This window comes from Amphiprion ocellaris, chromosome 11 (assembly GCF_022539595.1).
Source record: "Amphiprion ocellaris isolate individual 3 ecotype Okinawa chromosome 11, ASM2253959v1, whole genome shotgun sequence".
In the NCBI taxonomy this organism is placed as follows: Eukaryota; Metazoa; Chordata; class Actinopteri; family Pomacentridae; genus Amphiprion; species Amphiprion ocellaris.
Genome location: NC_072776.1, coordinates 17,365,537 through 17,389,017, shown reverse-complemented (window position 1 = coordinate 17,389,017; position 23,481 = coordinate 17,365,537). Strand labels below are relative to the sequence as shown.

Here is a 23,481-nt window from a genome sequence, read left to right as displayed (position 1 = left end):
AGAGTATGAAAAAGAGAGGAATAGTAAGCAAGAAGAAGTAAGAAGTCACCATTCTGGTATTATTTTTTTAGTATGACTCTGACTAATACAATGTGTTTATTGAGAACTTCTGGTCTGCTTAGAATCATCTTTGATCTCTAAAACATTATGACTAGCTGCTGGTGATCTAACAGAGATCTGTTGGAAATGAAGTTGGAAAATATGGACAATGTTTTGGATTTCAGGGAGGAAATAATTTTATAGGTGCTGGGTAAAGCTCGCTTATTGGAAATCAAATGTAAGCAAGAGCAGAAAATGCACAATTTTCATTATCTAACCCAAATTTACTGGAGTAACACACTGCATACATTTCTGACTTATGCTATAAAAGCACATTTGGACATTTCCCTCTGAAGATAAATTGATTAATTTCATAAAACAATTGGCAGCCTAATAAATCATGAAAATAATCATTGCAGCTCTAGTGGGCTATTAGAGTTTCCACATTGGGAATGGCAGCGGTATCCAGTGGTAATCTTTGGAGAATCCACTGTAAATCCGGTGGCCGGTCTGGAATTCTCCCTCCAGGAACCCAGTCAGCACTGCACAGCAGCTGGGGATTACAGGGTAATGTGGATGGAACCCATTACTGGCACACACACACACACGGACAAGTATACAATATGAGAACTAAAACACTTATGTAGACATACACACAGAGAGAACATTTTGAATAAACACACAAAAGAGAAGAGGCACACATGCACACACACACTGCTTAAATGCAGTGCTGGCTCCTAATCACCCCCTCCCAAACCCCATGCACTCTGGAGGAGGCAAATTTGCACACAGCTGGAGAGGAGTTAAGACCAAATGAGGAGACTGGTGGTCTTGTGTGTGGGTTTGTGTGTGTGTGTGTGTGTGTGTGTGTGTGTGTGTGAGTGTGTGTGCAGATGTGCGTATGTGAAAGAGACAGAGAGAAAGAAAGAATGAGAGAAACAGATGTAATGAATGAGAACAGCTTCCTGGCAAATGCAACAACTAGTTCAACATAATTGAGAGAGTCATCAAACTAAAATGAAAAAATTGAAAACATCCCAAGCAGAACAGAAAAACCATTGAGGACTCAGTTTGAAGTGTAATTCAGCTGTATAATACCTGTTTAGGGATGACTTCCTTAATGCTGTTCGTTACGTAGATGGCGCATTCACCGGCTACACAGGTCAGATATTCGAAAGGATAATTGGAAGGATTTCTCTCCAGGTTTGACAGTAATTGAGAGTAATGTGAGCCTTTCTAATTCCCTGGTATTTAAGAGATTTCTGATGGATTTTAGAGGAAACAAGGACTTGTTATATGTCCTCTGCACCTGCCCCTTTCTCTCATAAACACACACGCTTTCACTTACTCTTTCTAAAAGGGCTGCATACAGCTGTTATACTGGTGGAAACACACACGCATACACACACATACACAGCCATCTATCATCCCAGTCCATCTCAGGGCAACACGAATAGCTTTAAAACAGAAAGACAAGACGTAGCGATGTGACACAACACATTAAAAAACTCCTGAGAGGCAATGACAGGCACATCGCAGATGGATTGTCTCAATATAACCAAACACTAAAGCACCAACACAAACAGAGCCGCCTCAACAGATGAGAAGAGGAGGGTTATAGAGGAAAAGAAAAAACAAAGAGGCAAAGAGTGATATTTAAAGTGAGTGAAAAAAGAGCGACGAGAAGAAGAGGAAATGAACTACTGCGGCTTTAATTCAGTTATTTCTTTATGAGTCTTAGTAGAGCCGAATCCTCACCTTGTGTTGATATCCACTTAAAAACAGTTTTAGATTTAGAGTTGGGGAAGTGCTTCATATATTCAAATTGCATTCAACAGTGTCAGATTCTTTGTCAATGAGAGTCATGATATTTTGACAGTCTAGTAATAAAACACATTAATAGCTCAAATTGTTCCACAACTGCTGTTGTAATATCATTCTGTGAGCCACAGTGAAAATGGAGCTGCCGGGAAATAATGTCCCTGGAGTTCAACTAACTTTAACTTAGTTTCATCTTCCTAATGTGATACTTCATTATGAAGCTTTAATCACAGAGACGCACAGTCCAAACAATGAGGCAATAAAAGCTTAAGTGGGAAATAATGAAGGGTGGAGAAATATCTTATTATCTAAGGAAGAGGAGGGTAAGACAGACAAGTCTATTGGTTGCAAGGCTGGAATGAAGTGCCGGAATGAAAAAAGAAGATTAAAAACCTGTTTCACATTTAATATTGTTTTATACTGCTTAGTAAATTCTATGAATTGCTAATTACTGCATGAAGTTAGCAGCCAAAGGGATGAACAATAAGAGTTACATCACCTTTATTGCACCTATTTTTTGTATTTAAGAAACAGTTTTTGTCGGGCAAAACACTCCATAAATATTCTTTCTTGTGGTCCATTAGGTGTGAAAGAAATATGGTGTGAAAATAAATTCTGTGCCCTTTAGAGCAATGTTAAAGCCATTAGTGACTCAGCTGCAACCAACAGTTTTGTGACCGAAATTCAGGGAACTGCAGGCTGTGTTTACACAGATCTAATAGATAGCAATACAGAAACTAATTAAAAATGTAAGTAGGTAATAAAGTACATATTACATGTAGAGTAATTTATTAATATTGGTAACATCTGGCAATACTAGTAAGAATTTTATACATGTTGATTCCATTTTTAAAAATACTTTTGTGAGACAAATAATCAAAGAAATTCTAATTTCCTTTTTTCTATTTGATCATTTATGGCATTCCAACTGTGTCACACTGCAAAAGAAGGCAGTTCTTTCTTCCTCTAGTCATGGTTGAGCTGTTTTCATAGAGGTCGAGGACTTTATATTACAGTAAATAATGAGCTCACAGTGAGAAAAATGTGACACTAGCAGAAAATGACCACAAGCTTGGGATTCAGAGGGTTAACTATGCCTAAATGTACACGAAACACATCAAATGTCCACATAAATTATCGAGAAAAAAACGTATTATTGGATTAAAAAACAGTACTGTTCATCACTGTCTACAAAAAACATCAAGCTAACTCACCTAATATTGCACACTACATGGGTAATGCTTAAAATTAGCATTAAACTGGATCTCACTCAATTATATACACATATCACCCTAATGTTAAAATGGAACATTTACCTTTCCATGTAGCTCCCATGGTTTTTTTTTTTTTTTTTTACATATAAGACAGTGTCACAACCATGTCTGGCACCTGAATCACATTTAATAGAGCTGTTTCTTGCCACTACATGTTGGATGAAAAAAAATAATATGAAAAGGCCCTTAATCTGCCTGAAGTCTTTTAATATTAAATGTTAAACAAGCCCAGCTAGAAAACACTTGTGACATCTCTACAAACCCTAAAGCTATAAATTAGAGCTTTAAAACATTAAATTAGTTTCAGGAAATCAGTTTTGACTCATTAATATGCACATTTATGCTGGCAAGTGCTTCAAAATCCAATTATTTCACCTTAGGGGGGGTCCCGGGATGCAATTATGAATTTCTGTCGTGTATTGTTCGTTAGTCCATGAACAGAAACACAGGTGCCAACATGAGGATGTAGCGTCATGTGCACCGTGTCTAATAGAAGTGTGCAGAAGAGTGCATTTGGAAAAAATATGTGGCAAACACTGTATAATTGGAAACCATTTTCAGAGGGATGTATACCAAGCAGAAAGGAAGGCTTTCAAAGTGACTGGCAGTTGTCTTTGTTTAAGTAAGAGCACACTAAGCTGCTGCGTGAGCACACTTCACAGGTACACTTTACGGCATCTGGAGCTGTACTAACTGTGAGTGGTGAAAAAAAATAAACTTTTAACAGAACAGAGTTAAGTCATTAAGAGTGATGCCTGAAGCAGCAGAAAAAAAGGTTTTTCTGTTTTATTAGAAGAAGCCCAATAAGACACTAAGCTGTTTTCTTACTTACGGTTAAGTGGTTACATACTGTGTGTCTGGGTGTATGTGTGTGTGTGTGTGTGTCAGAGATGGTATGCTGTTGGTTCAGCTGTCAACGTGGCTTGGATTGGTGAATGTGTGTTTGCGTGTGTGTGACTCCTCAACCTCTCTTGACTTCTGACCTCTTGAAGTCACATGACACTCCGTCAGTTCCCACCAAACACTTGGAAGATGGGGTCAAAGGCTAAGAAAGGGTATTATTAACCAGGATTAGGGGGCATACCTAAAACATAGACATAACATTCAAATGTTCAGCACCATTTGCTAAAACTAACAACCATTTGGTGGAAGACTGGGTCACCAACCTAAGTGGGAGCAAAGATAACTTCATATTTTATTTTAATGTTTGTCATTGATATGACTTAAAAAACAGCATGTGTAAAGTCTTCTTGTAGACTTTTTAAGGAGAACAGCACAACATGCTGCTGCCAAAACCAGAAGATTTTTTTAACCTTTAACTAGACTTGTGTTACTTTTTTAAAGAAAGAAAAAACTCAACTAAACGTTGCTGAACCTAACACCCATTTAACTGTTCTTACACCTACACAGTTTTGCTTTCCTACAATAAAAATATGCAGATTATAGTGATAATGGTAGAGAATTTACCATTCAAACTTTATCATAATTTCTGCAATGATACAAAAGATGACAAAAACTGCCAACTTTAGCTTTTGCTAACTAGGGCAACCTATCATTAATATGTAAACTGATTGAAAACGGACTTTTAAATGTTTCCAGCTGATTTACATTAAAACTCAAAGCCTGTGAAATAGCATGGCGTATGAGGGCTATGTGCATATTTTACGCTAAATATATGAGGTTAAAGATGAAGTCTGTGATTCTGGAGGTGGATGGTTGATGTTCACCTAGCCAGCATGTGACAAATTGAAAAACATTTGTTTTTTTTGTTTACAAAGCCAGTGCAGTACAAATTTGTCTTTGTGTATTCAGAACAGGAAGTTAGTGGACTGTGATTAGATATTTGCTGAAACTGAAAAAAAAATGCATTTGACCAAATTTGTGCATTCTATCTTTAAAGCTACATTTCAAAAAAGCCCTCATTGTCACTAGGTTTCATAGAAATAAAAGGAAGAGCACTGTTTGTGCATAGTGTGGTAGTGCTGGTTAGCTATTACCACAGATTAAACACATTATGAAAAGGAACAAAACTAGAAGAAGTGCGTATTTCAAAAAAGCATAACTGAAACATAAGTTAGCTTTGTGGTTGAATTTGGTTGAAACTGTTAACTGCTGAAAAACCAAAGTCAGAAGCAAAATAGAGTTGATAATAATCTATATTCTGAAATTAGTTGCCCCTTGACCTCCATGCATTGGAGTCTCCTGTATTAAACAGGCATTTTTTTTTAGCAGAACATGCATTAAAAATTTCACATAAACAATTTAAAAGCAAAACAAGTTAGTTACTGGCATTAATTTAGCCAGGTTTCTACATTATAGTGAGCCAGTTTGAGCATGTTAAGGTAAGGCATGCTAATATCCGCAGTTGTCATGTATTATAGATCAGTGTGTTGTGGTAAAACAATGTTTTTCTGCATGAAGTTGTTGGCCTAAAACAGCTCAGACTTTTGAGAATGTTTTGAGTGTAGGAACCATCACTGTAGAACCTCTTTTAGGGCTGTTTTCACAGGACAAAAAAAAGACACCTTCTTCAGTCTAGATGTCTCTGAGCAGCCAACAAAAAAAGTGTGATGCCAGTTTCGAGGGTGACTGGTTAAATTCAGACATGACAAGGAGTGTCATTTGTTCTGCTGTCTTGAACATCACCATGAACAATGTAAAATTCACCACACAGGCCAACAAAACAAACCTTGCATTGTTCTATTTCCTACGTGCTCGTAGAACTGAAGTTACATCCAGTAATGACCTTTTGTTGTTGTTTGACACACTTGGAGTTGAAGTTGCAGTCAAAGCTGTTGGATCCCACACTTCAATGGAAACAGAAAGGCTGAAAGGGCTGATTAGGAGTCTGTTAATGTAAAAGTTTGTGTCCCTCACGCCCAATGTTCCTGCACTGTATAGCTGCCTAATGTTAACAAACCACGTGTATAACAGGAGAATTCTGTGCGGTAGGGTGGAGCTCGACTTTTCCCTAAATATGAATCATGCATTGATTCTTTATGTGACTACTTATTATGAAAACAACAGTATTTGTATTAAAATTATGTACTGAGTAAATCTAAAGATGTCAACGATGAGAAGAAACTCCTAGGTAATCACACCTCACTTTGAATGACTTACTGAGCATCAAACAGGCAGCTAAATACAAATACAGACCTGATTATTGAGCATATTTAAGTCAAGCAATGTCTGTACGAGAAATTAAATAGAGATTTAAGAGTACGCAAAAAAAATAAAGACCAGGCATTATTTCACTGGAGACTATTTCATCATCTAAAATGAAAACGAAATCTCTTGTTTCATGACCTGCCTGCTAATGTTGTGTTTTGTTTGAGGACTCTGCAGCAGAGGAAAATTTGTGTCAAGAAAATGAACAGTTTACAGGCAAAGAGCAGACCACTAAAGAATCAAATCTTCATCTGTATTCCATGGAACAACTAAAGAGCAAAGGACAGAGAGAAGGTAGATGAATTTAAAGAGGATAAGACGCCAGCGTAAACAGAAGACAAAGAGATGTGGCTACAGAGGGCTAAGCCAGAGGGAAAAGAGGACAAGGAGGAGGAGGAAGGCAAAGGTGAGGACAAGAACTAGAATTGTCAAATAACGAGGTATGAAGGACGAAAAAAAGGCTTTCTATAAAGTTTCTCTGGTCGAGAAAGACATAAGAGGCTCTGCACTGAATTAAGAGATTTGATGAACCAACTTAAATAATCTGCTTTATTTGGTAATACACAGTTCAATTGCCTTTATTAAATTAAGCTAACAAGTAATATTAATGCCGGTGGTTTAACTTAGATGAACAAGAATCAGTTGATTTGTCATAAAAGAGCATTAAAACTTCATTTTAACTTTATCTAAGTATTTGCGTTGCCCAAAAATGTAAAATATTTTTCTCACTAAACTTAGCGTGCTTTCATTTTTTTTTACTCTGTAATCCTACAAGTAAACAGCAACAAAAGGGGGATAGCAGTTACAGAATGCTAAAGAAGTAGTCAACCTAATTTTCACACTTTTGCCAAAATTAAAATATCAGTTTCAAGTGACAAAGTGTAATTTCAAGTTGATAGAATCCACAAAAGCAAAAGTAGACTGCTATCACTAAAGCAGAAAGATAAATGAGATTCATTTGAAACAATGCTTTACTTTAACTGTAGTTCAAAAACACTGTTACAATGTGACAGTCAAGTAAAAGGCAAGACGCAGGAAATAAAGCAGAGGTGAAAACAAGAAGTAGACAATGAGTTGGAGGAAACCGAACAAAGAATAAGAAAATTTTGATCTGAAAACCGAGGAAAAGGGAATGATGGCTACAAGTAAGAGAGACTGAGCCTCTCAGATGGATGTCTTGTGAACCCGAGAAGAAAAACATGAAAGGACAAGGAGGAGGAGGAAAGGGGCAGAAAATGAGAAGGGGGAGGAAAAAGAAAAGTAACAGAGAGGAGGGAGGTGATTGAGAAAAGAAGAAAAAAGGGGGAGAAAAAAGGCAGTGAAACAAGTGGTGCTCTCCAGAGAGCAGCATGCTGAAGGTCAGCATCTGCAGAGAATAATGGGCCCTACTTTAGAGGAGCGCACACACACACGCACGCACGCACGCACGCACGCACGCACGCACGCACGCACGCACACACACACCTACACACACACACACCTGCGCATGCGCACACAGACACATACACACTTGTTCTCGTTTCAATGAAACTAAACACCTTTCAGGGGCTCCTATCTGTCTTTGTCAATAAAGTTCTGTCAAGTATGATTAATCCACCAGTACATCATGCATGAATTACATACTAGCGTAGGAAACTAACATGATTACATTCCCCTGTGTGTGTATGTGTTTGAGCACACAGATTTGGAAATATACCATGTGTGTGACTATGAATGTGTGATGGTGCATAATTCAAAGTACTCAATATTAGAGAACACAGTTGAAGTGTTAAAAGAAAAAAGAGGCAGACAGGGAATGAGAAGAAATTACTGTAGGAAGATGAAAAGCAAATGTAAGACTACGGTAATACAGTAAGTACTTAAAGTGAAAAGTATGAGAAAAAGCGACTGCAAGAAAGCGGAAACAGGAGAGAGGATCAAATTAGAGCACAAAAAAAGTTTAAGAAAAGATGTCTGCGAGAAGAAAAAAGAAATAGCACTGAAATGAGATGGGAAAAGGACAGAGGAGAAACCCATTAGAGGAAAATGAGAGGAACTGAGGGATGAGGGCCTTCCAGATGGTAGGAGACTGTTGCCTCGGAAACACGGAGAGGGCAGAACAATGGGGATTTGGAGTGGTGTTTCGCATCCCATCATAATACGGCCATGCCATTTGGAAATAGAGCGACGAAGCCTCAGCCAAAAATGACAGAGGCTGGCAATTTACTGCAGGCAAATCCTCCAAAAAACATAAAAATTCTGATCAACAAGTCGAATGTAAGAGCAGCTGATGGATCAATAAATTAAGGTTCATGCTATGTACTACCACACTATGGGAGTGAACGTCCTTCAGACCTGTTGTTCATGTCATTGCACCTATTTCTCTACTGCATTCTCTCTCTTACCTTACCTGTTACACATCAGCACAATGGCACCCTTAATGATGTCTGCACAAAGCATCTTGAAATTGTCTTGTGATGTGTGAGACATATTAATACTTTTCAGAAAGGAAAGAAATTAATAGTTACGATCTCAACTACTGCTGTTATATATTTTTTGCAAGTCACACTACTACATAAAAAAAAATCCATGATAAACTATAACCATATTCCAACTTGCCTTTTAAATACTAGAAATAAAACTGCCCTAGAGGACTGGATAACATCTTCAAGTAAAGAAATGTTCATTAATGTCTCCACAGCATTGCAAATGTCAGGTCTCCGTCAAGGAATATTAATATATATCACTTTTGGCCACCCTGAAATGCACCTCAACTAACTATATATGTTCACAAGCTTTAATATCAGAGGAAAATCATAACCTTGTCTCAGGGAGAACCTAGAATCTAGAAAACGATATCATAAAAATTAAGCCATACGTCAAGTTAAATGGCGCAAACCGAATCGCTAGCCACGGAAACTTTTCAAAATTTACCTGTGTAACAGCCATAAAGACAGATTGATCACATTGGCAGTGAACTGGCTGAACCTTCTAAGTACCTGAATGGGTAATGCCCATCTATACTATCTGAAATTACTCAACCTAAAGATGACATTTAGTTATGGTGTGATCATACATAGCAGACTTATAGGCAGTATAGTGGGTGACTTCCTGAAACATAATGAAATCCATTACTGATAACACCACATCCCGTTAAAAAAAACCTTCATTATTTCACATCTTGAGCCAATAAAGTCCCTCTCAGCAAGAAGTAATAGTTACACGCTGGGGACATTTTTTTGCTCTGTGCAGGACCACAGGATACAAATTGCTGACAAAATTACGACCCCTCAAAAGCCACTAATTTGGTGCATGATGAGGAGTTTTGAAATAGCAGTTGTAACAGGGAGCTGGAGGATTACAGAAACCCCAGCACAGACAGAAGTCTTTTGATTCATGTGAGTGGACTTTGAGGGAGTACAACACCCCCCCCCCCCCCCAAAAAAAAAAACAAAAAAACAAAAAACAAAAAAAACAGGAGACACATTCACAAAATACAATACATTTACAGTTATTACAGTTATAGTGTGCACTGTATAACCTCATCAATGATTAACAGCTGAAAATGGGAACAAAGCTTAATGGGGACTTTAAAGGTGAATGTAGCACAATGGAAAGTGGGTATAATGTGTACATCAATGCTCAATTTCTACAGTCTCTCTGTGTTATTTTACTGTCAACCTCCTGCTTGTTGCAGTAATACGAGCTGTTTCCTGTTTCAAACAATTCATAAATCATCTCCATTTGTCGTGCCTTCCATTTTTTTTTTCTTTTTATCAACGTATTGGACGTGAACTCAAATTGTGCTCACACTTGTAATGTTGCTTGTCATAGTGCATGTAATTGCGAACAAGAAGTTTGCATGCATGCATGAACACATGCAATTATCATTTTACTATCCAATATAACTTTGAAACTAGGGAATTTCTCTTGCAGCACAGGGACGGCAGATGGTCATTAGACTGTTGCCAGATGTTAACGTTTTACAGCTGCAACTGTTGAAATGTATGAAGCACAGTCCATCTTCTTGTTCATAAGACAGAAGTAAATAACAACGTGTAATAATGCCTTAATGTATTTCCCACATGTAGATGATTGATTAACTGATGTAGAGAACAGACAGACTACTGTTTGTCCTGAGAAAACACATATTCAAAATAAAATACCAGGTGAAAATACTCAAATAATCATAATCAAATGAAATAAGAGGTGAATTTTGACTTCTTGCACAATCAGAGGTGTGATAACCTGCATACATGTTTAAGTTGTGGATTGTTTTGAATGTAATTTAACCACTGTTCCTACAGTTAAGTGTACATAAACTCTGAGTGATCACATGATCAGGTTTCATCATGCTGAGAATATAATCATCTAAAAAAATAGAACAGTACTATCAAATGAAACTAGAAGTCAAAGGTTGTAAAACAAAAATGCTGCAATAGGCAATATGCGCGAACAACCACAAGTATTTTGTGTTTTCAGTGATTCCATTTGCTTACATGTGCCAAGCAAATGAAGCCGCATTCGAAACATCTATTTGGAGGAAAGGTTGCAGTGAAGGCAGAGGTCGTGCTCATCTGACAGGCTACTCCATGAAAAGGGAGTTAAAGAAGCTTTTATCTGCTGCAGGCATTGTGGGCGCAGCACAAGTTGTCCAAGTTCAACAGGGTGGTTTGTAATGTTTGTTTGTTAGTGCATCACAAATAAGAAATCTTCAGAAGAGTGAATAATGAAAGAAAAGATGTGTTCTTGCCTTTTAATCTTTACTTGTCCCAGTTTCCCTCTGGTTGAAGCTTTAACCCCTAAAAACTCATATCTGTGTATTAAACTTACATAGTAAGATTTTTTTTTTTCCATTAAATACAATCCCTTTATGCCCTAAAATGGCTTTGATGCAACTCCAAACCACTGCTTCTTCAAGAATGTGTAGATCTGTGGAGTCCCCACCTCTCTCCCCACCCACCTGTCCACTTTTACTGAAGCTCAAGCACACCAGCTTACCTACAAATCAGCTCAAAGACTGTTAAATTATTTTATGCTACACAATGGCAAGTTGTATATTATTATATATGTATATAATACTGGAGTAATTGAGCAAAAAATGTTCTTGCCAAAGCCAATTCTGAAGAAGGATACAATATGAAGCTCCTCAACCTCAGGTTTGCTACATTTGAAACGCCGGAATCCTGAATCCATGTTTTTGAGACTGACATCTGTACGATGCAGTTCATGATGGAAATACTCAGTCATGGTGTTGACTGCTTATTTTGTTCATAACAGTTTCAAGCTGGGGACAATTTTATTCTGTTCAGTACCACAGAATACAAATTGCTGACAAAATTACGGCCCCTCTAAAGCCACTAATTTAGTACATGCTGAGGAGTTATGAATCAGTAATTCAAACAGGCAGATGTAGAAACCCTCATTTGATTCATATGAAAGGACTTCTGGGTGGGAAAACAAGTGTATATTGAATATTGGAGTAATTCAGTGAACCATGTTCAAATTAGAATCCGAAGAATAATAATGATATGAAAAGTCCTGCTCCACGAGTTGACAGGACTGGTTCCTTAAGTTTGCTACGTATGAAACCCAGAAATTATCAGTACACTGAAGTCTCAAGGTGGAAGTGCTCTGCCCTGGAGTTGATTTCTTATTTATCTCATGATGTGTCTTTCAGCATATAAAGAAAATCACGTAGATGAGGCAAGAAAGTCCATTTTCACTATAAGAGGTCTTTAACCCTTAGATGTATAAGTGGGTCAAAAATGACCCGGTGAAGTCGTTTTTTTGCAATGTCTTCATAATGAAAAGTTTTTATCATTTCATATTCCAGTTGATCCTCAAAAAACATGTTATCGATATCATTCCATTTACATTTTTAAGTTACCTTTTATATTTTTTAAGAAATTATTGTATTTATATTAGTAACCCAAGCTCTTTATCCCTGATAATATCATACAAGAAGTGATGCAGTGCACAAACTTGGAGGGATGAAGAGTAGCAACAGATAGAGGAAAGAGTGGAAAAATGTCTACAAAATGGATGTTGACATTCTTCTATTGCTGTTCTGTGCAATATTCTTCATTATCAATTATCAAAATACTCATCTGTCATAAAGTGAAAAATAAACATATTTCAAACATGAATCAGGCTTGTATGGACAAAAATATAATACAAACAATTAATACAAATTATTATTCTTAACCAAAATGACAAGAATGGCATAAAAACACATGCTGATTCTTATAGGGGTCATTTTTGACCCACTTATGGAAGAGTGTAGGGTCCAATCACTCGTGCATCTAAGAGTTAATGTTCACTAGCAGGTAAAAATAATTAAATTCACTTTGCTACTCAAAGACTATTTGTGGCTGCTGGTAACTTTGAAGATGGAAGGTTTCCCTCTGTGTTATTAAACGCATGAGTTGGCGTGAATCAATCCATGCACCCTGAATGTCAGTATAATTTTGGCTATTCCATTTGTTTTTACTGGCTTTCCTGCATACCCTATGCTTTAATAATGACTGGATCTTAAAACACTTAAAAAATGTAGCTGTACTTGCATACAGTGCAAATATCTAATTTCGGTACAAGAAGAAAAAAGTGCATGAACATTGTTCTGATGCACTCAGGCAGTACTACACGTGTGTAGTTTTTATCCCAGACAAGCTTGTCTTGTCAGGATGTTATTATGTAGCAACTCTTTCACAACCTTCACTCCACATGAGCACAGTATCACTTAACATTGGTTCAACTCCAGCAAACCTGTTAAACATTTACCGCCGGGGACCTGAAAGAAAAATTTCCTCCCTCGCCCCAGGGTTCATACATATGAAAGCATATCATACTCTAGTCATGCCCACCTGCGGGTTCTGCAACACATTATGGGTTGTAACCCAACATTTTAGAGTCCACGATCAAGATCAAAGCTTCGACCAAAACTCTTTAAAGCACCAACGAGTGAACATATCAGAAACACTACAAGTCAGGAACAAGACGGGGTCACGAGAGGAAAAGGGAGGAGGAGGGGAGGCAGAGTCTTTCTTTGGATCCCCTGCATAGCTGACAAATAAGCGGAGCGTCGATGAGTCCAGAGAAACACAGAAAAACAACTGGACAATGGGGTGGATTGTGCAGCAGTTGTAAAGTGGTCTGGGAAACTCTCAGGCCTGGTTGGGAGGTCTTCTCAAGAGAGATGGAGGGAGGGAGAGACAGAAAGAGAAGCGAGAGACATTCCCATTTCACTTCCCTCCTCGGCTGAGTGAAATGATATTCAACAATGCCCTTTTCACCCCAAGTTCAGAGAAAATGAAAATGAGAAGTGGAGGGGCAGAGGGAGAGAAAGATGCAAAGCAAAATGGCAAAAAGTGGAGGGAACTAAATGAGGGAACTCAACTAAGAGAAGCATACAGAGACAGAGCACAAGACACAGTACAACATCTGCTTTCTAATTACTAATCATCTAATTATCATTATAATGAGGAAGTGACAGCCTTCCCAGGAACCTGCACAACATTTCTGATTGGCTCTTTTAATCTAATAAGAGCAATAACGAGGACAAATTGGAAAGGGTGTTTGACAAATCCAATTGAGTCGAGGCTTGAACAACCGGACGCTGTTTTCAATCAAAGTTGACTAGTCTAGTTTTATGGGCCATAAAACTCACATGACCAGCAATGAGATCTTAAGAAGCAGGTATGAACAGAGATAAAGGTGAATGAAAGGAAAGAATGCCACTAAATATAAAAAAAAACAAAAAAAAAACTGCAGGATTGAGGCTAACTTTATGGAAATGAGTGGACTATAGCACTATCATGTAACCAATTCCATCTATTTCTTTCTTTGTTTCTTGAGCATCAATAGTCTTCTCACAAACTAATATATTTAACAGTTAAGATGAGCTTTGCATGAAACATGTCAACGTCTGATGTTGTTTATTTCAGATTTTTTCTTTCTGTTTGCTTTGCTTTTCACAATAAAGAATAATTTAAGAAGAAAATATGCATGTCTACTTGCGTCTCCCTCTCTCTGTATGTTTGTGTATCGGGGACAGAGAGGGAAGGAATGTGTAAATGGGTCAGTAATGGCGCACACATGGTGAGGGCGCAACCTGCTAATGTTGACCATACACCAACTCTGATAGCCATCGACTGACCTCAGGATGACCGAAACACACACATACACACATGCACACACAGGTGCAAACACACTCATACACTTAATGGGCATTCATGCATACAGTATGGATTGCTGAAGTAGTTTCAAACAGATGTACATTTATTCTGAAACATTAACTCAAAATTAGAGAGTAGTTACTTACTATGGGATCAAAATATTCCAGGTTTCATTCCAACCAGCAATGATTTCTAAATGTCATACAACTCTTTATTTCAATGGTACCTGCATTCTTACCTAGTAATTAAAAGAGCGCAGCTTCATCACATCTTTGCACTTCACCCAATCCTGCCCAAAGTTTTAAAAGCTATATTGTCTTTACAAAATCGCCCAAATGACACCAGTCATCATAGCCAGAAATTGTGCAAACAGAAAGAATTGCAGGATTTTTCATTTTTCGAGGGCCCTTACACTACTCATCTGTGATGTGCTGTTTGCTTGGGAAATTTAACCAAATATGTATAAAATTGTGACATTTCATCAAAATTGAGTACACCATTAGCAACTCAGTTGTGACCAACACTCACATGGCAAAAATGTTCTGCAGGCTAAGACAGATAGATAGATGTAAAGCATGGAAGAAAAATAAAAATGCAAGTTGGAAAATATCTATTCTCCGTTTTCTTTCTCAAGCATTGTAAACAGCTGTGAGCACTTTCAATTCTAGGATTTTTACATTTCTTTAGAAATAAAAATTAACAAAAAAATCAATTTTTGTTGACTATATTTTTATAATTTATGGTATAAGTTTGTTTCAATATACAAAAGACAGTTTTGAGCTGTCTTAAACAAGCCAGTGTATTTCGAATTTGTAAAACTGAAACTGGTTGTGTAGACGTACAGAGATGCTCTCTCACTCTTAACTGGCTTCTTTGTTTCAGTATAAATAAAGTCCTGAGAGGAAGTGAGATGGAAGGGGCGAAGTAAAGGAAATTGTGTTACAGAGGAAGATGTTGTTGAGGTCAAGAGGATGGAGACGCAAATTCAAGATAAAGACAGTGTGAACAGTCCTTGGACTTTGGGTAAAATGATGCGCTACTGTGTCCTACTCTCCTTGCCTGTCTGTACTGTCAGTGTTCCTTTTCTATGAAAACCTACACTTCACACAAGTCTTAAAAGATATTTTGAAAGAGTGAGGGAGTTAAGAGTATTTTTTGAATTTCGAGCACAGGTTATTGAGTGCCGACTGCATGAGCAAGTGAATCGTTGCATGTTTAAATGGATTATAAGGTGGTGAGGGACCAAAAGTCAACTAGAGAGAAATCCTGAGATAAATAATATACGTCATTATTTACTGATGGCTTTAAATTTTGTTTCATCTGTGAGATTGTTTTACTCAGACAGATTTCGTTACTAAGTTTACAACCTAAAATAGGTCTGAATCATATGTGATATAAAATCAAGGATAATTACCCTGGATAAAAAAAAACACAAAACTTTAAGTCGGTGCATCTTCTTGTATTATATTTAATGACCAAAACAGAGATTTTATGGAGAAGCAAAATATACAGTATACCTTCAGCAGACTCCTACCTATTTCAAGCAGTGACATTTGCTGAGTTTGTTTGGTAAAGTGTTTGTGCTTTAGGCAGGGAAACATCATCCACTGCTGGGTCATGTTTTAATTTTAGAGCCATCAAAATCGTGTCTCACAGCGCACACACACACACAGACGCACACAGATACACACACACACACACACACACACACACACACACACACACACACACACACACACACACACACACACACACACACACACACACACACACACGCACACGCACACAATGTATTCGGTGCTCCAGTTAACTGATGTCGAGTCAAACATACAGTACCTGATTACGCAGCCCTGCAGCTATTTCTGGACTTGCTCGGAAAAAAAAATATTAACAGACACTCACAAATATGCACATACACCAACATGGAACCACCCACATACACACACATGCATACAGGTATACAGGCATGCGGACACTAGATACATACAGCCTCCCAGCTATTTCTGGGCCAGTGGCAAAATAATATGTTTTCATAAGGTCAACAGCCTGGATGTGGTTTCCAAACATGATCTCTTTTTCTGCCTCTCTAGAAGCTGAAATATCTCTGGAGTTAATTGACAGCAGGAGAAAGAGTGTAGACAGAAATGCAGAGGCACAGAGGAAGACATATAAAGACAGAACCAGAGAGAAAGTAGTCCCCTTCTGATGTAAAACATTGCAAAGGGGAAACGTTTGTGGGTAATTTGTCTATACAGCAAGAACATTTTTATTTTCAGATTGGTGTGTTCACTGTGGAAAACTTTGATGTTAACTTCATATATGAGGGGCTGGTATGGATTGAGGTGCAATGCTTCCATGATATCTGGCATCTGCCATGTGAGATTTGGCAGCATGACTTACTATGTTCGTGTATGTAGATGGTTGTTTACTGTTACCTCGTTTGAAGCAGAAAAGCAGATCTCTGATTTAGAAGGCAGGCCAATTTCTAGTTGTTTTTTGGTTAAACAAATGATTTAGCAAGGGTAACAGAAAGGTCTCACTTCAAAGTCAGATCTGCTGCTGAAAAGGAACAGAACTAAAACAGTTCCCTCGTGTTGGTTTGTATGTTATATACAAAAATGTCACAGTGTTTTGGAACTTGTTACCATGCTGTAAGTGGGCAGACTGTCAGAGTGACTTCTATGGTAAAAAAAAAAAAAAAGACTTTTGCGGTCCTTTTCAAACATGATGCATACATGTAAAACTGGCACAGCATTTACAGATTACAGTGCATGTCTGAAAGTGGAAACAGAAACAGGGTGTCCTGTATGTGAGTGTGTGTGTGTCCAATTTCCCAAGGCTTTTCAGATACCACAGCCAGACCTCAAAACTATCATCACTGTTCTCGCTCCCATCTGCCAAAGTCATCACCCACACACAGACACACTCTCTCTCTCTCTCTCTCTCACACGCACGCATGCACACACACACACACTCACAAAAGAGGTGTGAAATAGCCATCCTTCACCATTTTAACAGGGGTGGGAACCTGGCTATAAAGTTCCTGACGGTCTAAACTTCTGTCTGTCATTCCACTTAACTTACCTACTCACTCTCTATCACCTTCTCTTACTGACACACACTCACACACAAACAAACATTTGTTGGTCTGCCGAGGTGTCGGTAGTAAGAAGCAAAATAAAATGAGGTGAGAAGAAGCTAGTAACAACTACTCTGTGACTTTACTGTTAAAATTAACACTTCTATTTTCACTTGAAAAAGTTTTATTTTTAGATAGGAGTTAAAGATACACTGATAGCAGGCCTGTTAATAGAGTGCTTAAATACAACACTGCACGAGTGTTCATCCCTGGAATGTTTTGAGAAAAAAACTGACCGTGAAACAAGTAAATGTGGAAGAGAGTAAGACATCATAAAGGGGTGAGAAGCAGAGAAAAGAAGAACTCTACAGAGAAGAGTCAGGGGAAAAAGAAAATGTAGAGAATTAAAGAGAGCTAAAGAGTGAAGAAACAGAGGGGAAGAGAAAGTGGCAATGTTACAAATGAAAAATGAGATGCTGAAAGCCCAGGAGTGACTGATGATGGTTGGGGAATATAGTATGTCTGTGGGTGTGTTTTTGCGTTGAGGTTAACATGTTTAAATGGTCAGTGGACAGCTGTGGGGTTTATACTGTGGGTTTTAAACTCATTTTAAAGGAGTCTTTACACAACTGTGGTCATTCAAGGACAGAATATTTATCTGGCTACATCAGAAAACCCATAATGAGAAATAAATGGAAGGAATCTTTCAAGAATTGATTAATATACTCAGGAAGCTGGTATTGGTCTTATGTTGGCTAATGTTAGCCATATTTCATGCTGTCCAGAGAGGAAACCAATGCGATGCACTAGGCAATAAGCTTGAAGCATGGTGCACAGAAAAAGGTGTCCCTAGTTGATGGTCAAACGTGGAAGTAGCTATCTCTTCTTCTATCTGTGTTCTATCTGTGTCCTTATGCCGGCTTTCCAATATTTATAAAGAAGCTAAAAAACTACACTTCAATGGACCAGAGAATATAAACCCATAACATACACTGGCCAAGCACATAATATGATTTCCTCTGGTAATTTTTTCTTGAAGTTTCCAGTGAAATTTCACGGAAAAGTTACTGCTACAAAAACTATTGAGAAATCTGAAATTAAAAGCTGCGGTTAGTTTCAAAAAGTTCTAGCAGTGGGTTCAATAACTAATTCACTGACAACCAACTAAAAATGTGTCTCTTACTGATACCAGCTTGTTTAGTTGCAGAGACAAAACACTCACAAAGACACTGAAAAGTTCTGATAAAGTACAAGCCAAAGTAAGATTTGACGGGGGAGCAGATCCAGGAGTCAGGGATCAGTTTTCAACCCTGTCTGAGTGTGTGCTCCCCAGGGAGAGGGGAAGGTGAGTTCCCTGCCTGAGACGCTGGCCTCCAGAGACACGCAGGAAGAATGACAGAATACGCAGATTTAATTAGAGGCAGAGAAGAGAAGGATAAACCAGAACACAACAGACTGTGCTATGTGCATGCTGGACCTTCTCATACAAGGGAAGGAGTGGAAGCAGTACCTTGGTAAGGAGGCATACTGACGTTCCACCTCCTCATATCGTGGTGACAGCCGATGATCTGTCCCTCTGCCTGGCATCTGGGAAAGAAAAACAAATGCTTAGTTTGTGGAGGTAGTAAAATCACAAAGTTTTGGTATCTCCCCAGTCAAAATGCTTAAATTAGACAGTATACCCGGCTGTGCTTAGAGCGAATAAACCGCAAAACTGTGAGTCTAAGCATGTGCAATGCATACCCATAAGCTCCTTGCTTTGTGTGTGTGTGTGTGCGTGTGTGTGTGTGTGTGTGTGTGTGTGTGTGTGTGTGTGTGTGTGTGTGATACAGGGGTAATTTAGGATTGACAAAGGCTAGTTATTAGGGATTCAGAGTTGGAGTTTCGGTCTTCTGAGGTTGTTTGGGGGTAGAGAGGGTCTCCATCCTAGATTAGGTTACTTCAAAACAGGATGGAGTTGTCTCGCTCATATGCACACATACATACACACACACGCGCACCCACACACAGTAACACATTTACAGAATTGCGTCTCATCTCCATATTGAAAAAAAAAGATTAAGTCAAGCTGCTGACAGTTCAATCTCTCCTGCTTCCTCATCTCACTGGTTCTCTCTTTAACCCTCACATCTCATTTTCTCTCCCTCCACTTATTCCCATTCCTCCCTCACACACACACACACACACACACACACACACACACACACACACACACACACACACACACACACAAACACACACACACACACACACACACACACACACACACACACACACACACACACACACACATGCACACAGATGCACACACAGTTTCTGTCTCAGAGCTTATCCCAGCCTATTCAGTGGGGAGATTCCAGCTGCCGTGGTGCTCCTAAAAGAAGCCGACTAAACCCCAAACGTCAACACACTCCATTAACACACACGCATGTGCAGACATACAGCGATCAGCCACAACATTAAAACCACCTGGCTAATTTTGTGTAGGTCCGTCTCGTGCCAATAAAACGGCTCTTACCCGTCGAGGCATCGGCCCCACAAGACCCCTGAAAGTGTCCTATGACATCAGGCACCGAGACGTTAGCAGCAGATCTGTTAAGTTTGTGAGGTGAAGTTACATGGACTTGTTTTTCCATCACATACCACAGACGCTTGATCGGATTGAGATCTGGGGAATTTGGAGGCCAAATCAATGGCTTGGACTCTGTGACATGTTCCCCAAACCCAAGCAGCAACACCCATGGGTTGAAAAATGAAGCCAATACCAAAAACTGCTTGAAAGGCCACTTGAGACTAGCTCCAAAAGCAAGTCAATCCCCACAGACCCCCCCATGTTAAAGTCCCCAACTTTGCTGAAGAAATAAACATGTTCACAGACTGGCACAACAACAAAGTTCTGCTCTATAAAGCTAACTACTCTTTTTCTGGGGGCAATTTTTTAAATATAACCGATCCATTTAAATTGCTTTAAGGCTTAAAGTTATGTATAATTGAGGATGGGGTTGCTCTGATTGCTGAGTACTGTCACATGCCTGTCACAGCTCCACTCTTGCTCCACCTCACTACTCATTTTTGAATTAGCCAGTAGTTACACATGAAGACCCTGTTCAGATGGTGACACTTGGAGCCACCACACAGAGCTTTAGAACCATATTTCAGGAAACCTATGGGTGATGTTCATCCATCACTATATGCAGCCAGTGCTCAAACCTCAGCCATCAGGGAATGCTGCTCCTCTATGAAGGGGTGTACACAGTATAAAACAATGTTTAGGAAGGTGTTATGTATCAAAGCAACATCCACAATAATGTCAGGAATCAAGGTTTCAGAGCATCACAGTGCCTTTGCCAGCTTGCCTTCTTCCCATAGTGTATCCTGCTGCCATTTCTTCCACATGAAGTAAAAGAAAATATGATTCATCAGACCAGGTCACCTTCTACCATTGCTCCATTGTCCAATTCGAACGCTCACCTGCCCAGTGTAAGTGCTTTGGGCAGTGGACATGGGTTCAGCATCAGTACTCTGACTGATCTACAGCTACACAGCGAGCCGCGATGCACCGTGTGTTCTGACATCTTTCTACCAGAGCCAGCATTAAGGTTGAGAGGTTTGTACTACAGCAGCTTTTCTGTGCCACTGAACCACGTAGGCCAGCCTTTGCTCCATACATGTATCACTGAGCCTTGGACACTCATTACCCAGTCGCTGGTTCACTTGCTGTTCCTGCTTGTACCACTTTTGGTATGTACTAACCGTTGCATACCAGGAACACTACACAAGACCTGCTGTTTTAAAATTGCCCTGACCCAGTCATCTAGTCATCAAAATGTGCTCATTTTTCCTGTTTCAACCACACCAACTTCACAAACTGAATGTTCACTTGCTGCTTAATATACCCCACCGCTTGACAGATGAAACTGTAAAGAGATCAATGTTACTCACTTCACCTGTCAGTGGTTTTAATGTTGCAGGTGATTATTATACACAAGTAATTTTCTCTAAAACGCACACTGAATACTGTGAATAGAGTAATTTTAATATAATGTGAGGTGACAAAGTGACTCTCCATACATGCTCAAGTTTAACAATAAAATGCGATACTTACATCCAACATCACACAATCCCTTCACGGTGTTGAGCCCATTAAATGTGGTCTATCGCACCTTTATCACCACGGTGAAATGGTGCTTTTCTTGATGAATGGCAATTCGATCTGACAAAATTGCATTATACATAACTTTTTCCTGAAGTACAATGTTGTACCTCTGACAGGAAATTATTGTATGTCATCTGCACAATAATGTTTGGTAAAAGTAGGGCGTACACCATGTTCCCACGTAGTAAAAAGAAAGAATAAAATGTTTTAAATCCAAAAGAGCATGATAGAAGGAGGGTGAAGTGTGTGTGTGTGTGTCCCAAGTGGTGGAGACAAAAGGCTGAAGGTTTTATAGAAAACTAGGTTCTTCTTCTCTCCTCAAGGTGCTGAGAATTAGATATTACAGACCACAGCTTTTTCTTCTCTTTCTCTGCCTCTCGTCTTCTCTCTGTATTCCAGGGGATGATGCCAGAAGGCATATAAAACAGATTTGCTGGCCCTGCTTTCTTTTGAACACCTGTCTTTATAGCTTCAATATCTCAGGTAGAGAGACAGCGGGATATTAAGAGGGAATAGAGAGGTGGAACGAAAGAATGAAAAGGCATTAGATGGAGAAGAAAGGAGGAAAGAGAGATAAAGTGAATGAGAAGTAAATGAGTTAGAGAGAGTAGGTGAGGGAGATATAGAGAGGAGGAGGGATATTATGAAGCCATTGAGAAGTGGCAAAGGGAGAGAAAAGAGATGAGAGGTGAATTATAAAACAAGGGAGTGAATGGGGTGAAGACGAGGGCGACGGAGTAGGGAGGTGAAAGGGACATTAACGACACGATTTAAACAAGATGTTAAAAAAGGAACTAGAGACAGCGAGAGGGGTGAGAGATGAGACGGTGAATGACTGAATCATCTGGTGGAGACAGAGAGGTGAGAGAGACGAGTAAGGGGGAGGAGAAAAAGCAGAGAGTCATGATTGGAGAAGTGAAGAGAAAATGAATGGAAGAAGGAGACAGGTGTCACCGAGATGGAAGAAAGAAAGCAGCTGACAGATGCTTTTGATGGAACCTTCCTTTTGGAATATTGCTGACATGATTCTGTTTTGTTTTCTATTGTTAACAAATACAAAAACTGCCCCGAGTGTGTGTGACTCTGTGCGTGTCTCTATACATATGGATCAAGAACAGAAGTGATTCCATACACTGTGTGAACACAAACAGGTGCGTGTACAATAAATGTGCAGGTGTACATATGAAGACAGAGTAAACACATATTTTTATCTAACAATACTCACACAGATGTACAAGCATGATGATGGGTGTTGAGGGTGTTGGAAGCACAGTAAATATTATGTGATGTACACTACCGGTCAAAAGTTTGGGGTCAACGAGGCAATTTCATGTTTTCCATGAAAACTCACATTTTTATTCATGTCCTAACATAATTGCACAAGGGTTGTCTAATCATCAATTATCCTTTCAACACCATTAGCTAACACAATGTAGCATTAGAACACAGGAGTGATGGTTGCTGGAAATGTTCTTCTGTACCCCTATGGAGATATTCCATTAAAAATCAGCCATTTCCAGTAAGAATAGCCATTCACCACATTAACAGTGTCTAGACATATTTCTGATTAATTTAATGTTATCTTCATTGAAAAAAAAATGCTTTTCTTTCAAAAATAAGGACATTTCTAAGTGACCGCAAACTTTTGACCAGTAGTATAAATTAACAAAAATAAGCTTCTCTATGAAGAACACTTCCTCATAATAAGGAAGCACATTGCAGTGTACATAAACATCTTTAAAGTGACTTTCAGACATGTGCCTCTTTTCTGATAATCTGATGACATAT

The 23,481-nt window shown here is 38.8% G+C and overlaps 1 protein-coding gene across 7 annotated transcripts in view; it reads right to left on the bottom strand.

Annotated features, from left to right (window-relative positions):
* Positions 1-23,481, bottom strand: part of pard3bb (par-3 family cell polarity regulator beta b) — a 234,162-nt gene that overhangs the window by 9,900 nt on the left and 200,781 nt on the right. For all 7 annotated transcript variants that reach the window (XM_055015197.1, XM_055015198.1, XM_055015199.1 and 4 more), the window contains one exon: positions 19,048-19,124. In XM_055015197.1, the coding sequence (XP_054871172.1) occupies positions 19,048-19,124 (77 nt within the window). The remainder of the gene's footprint in view (positions 1-19,047; positions 19,125-23,481) is intronic.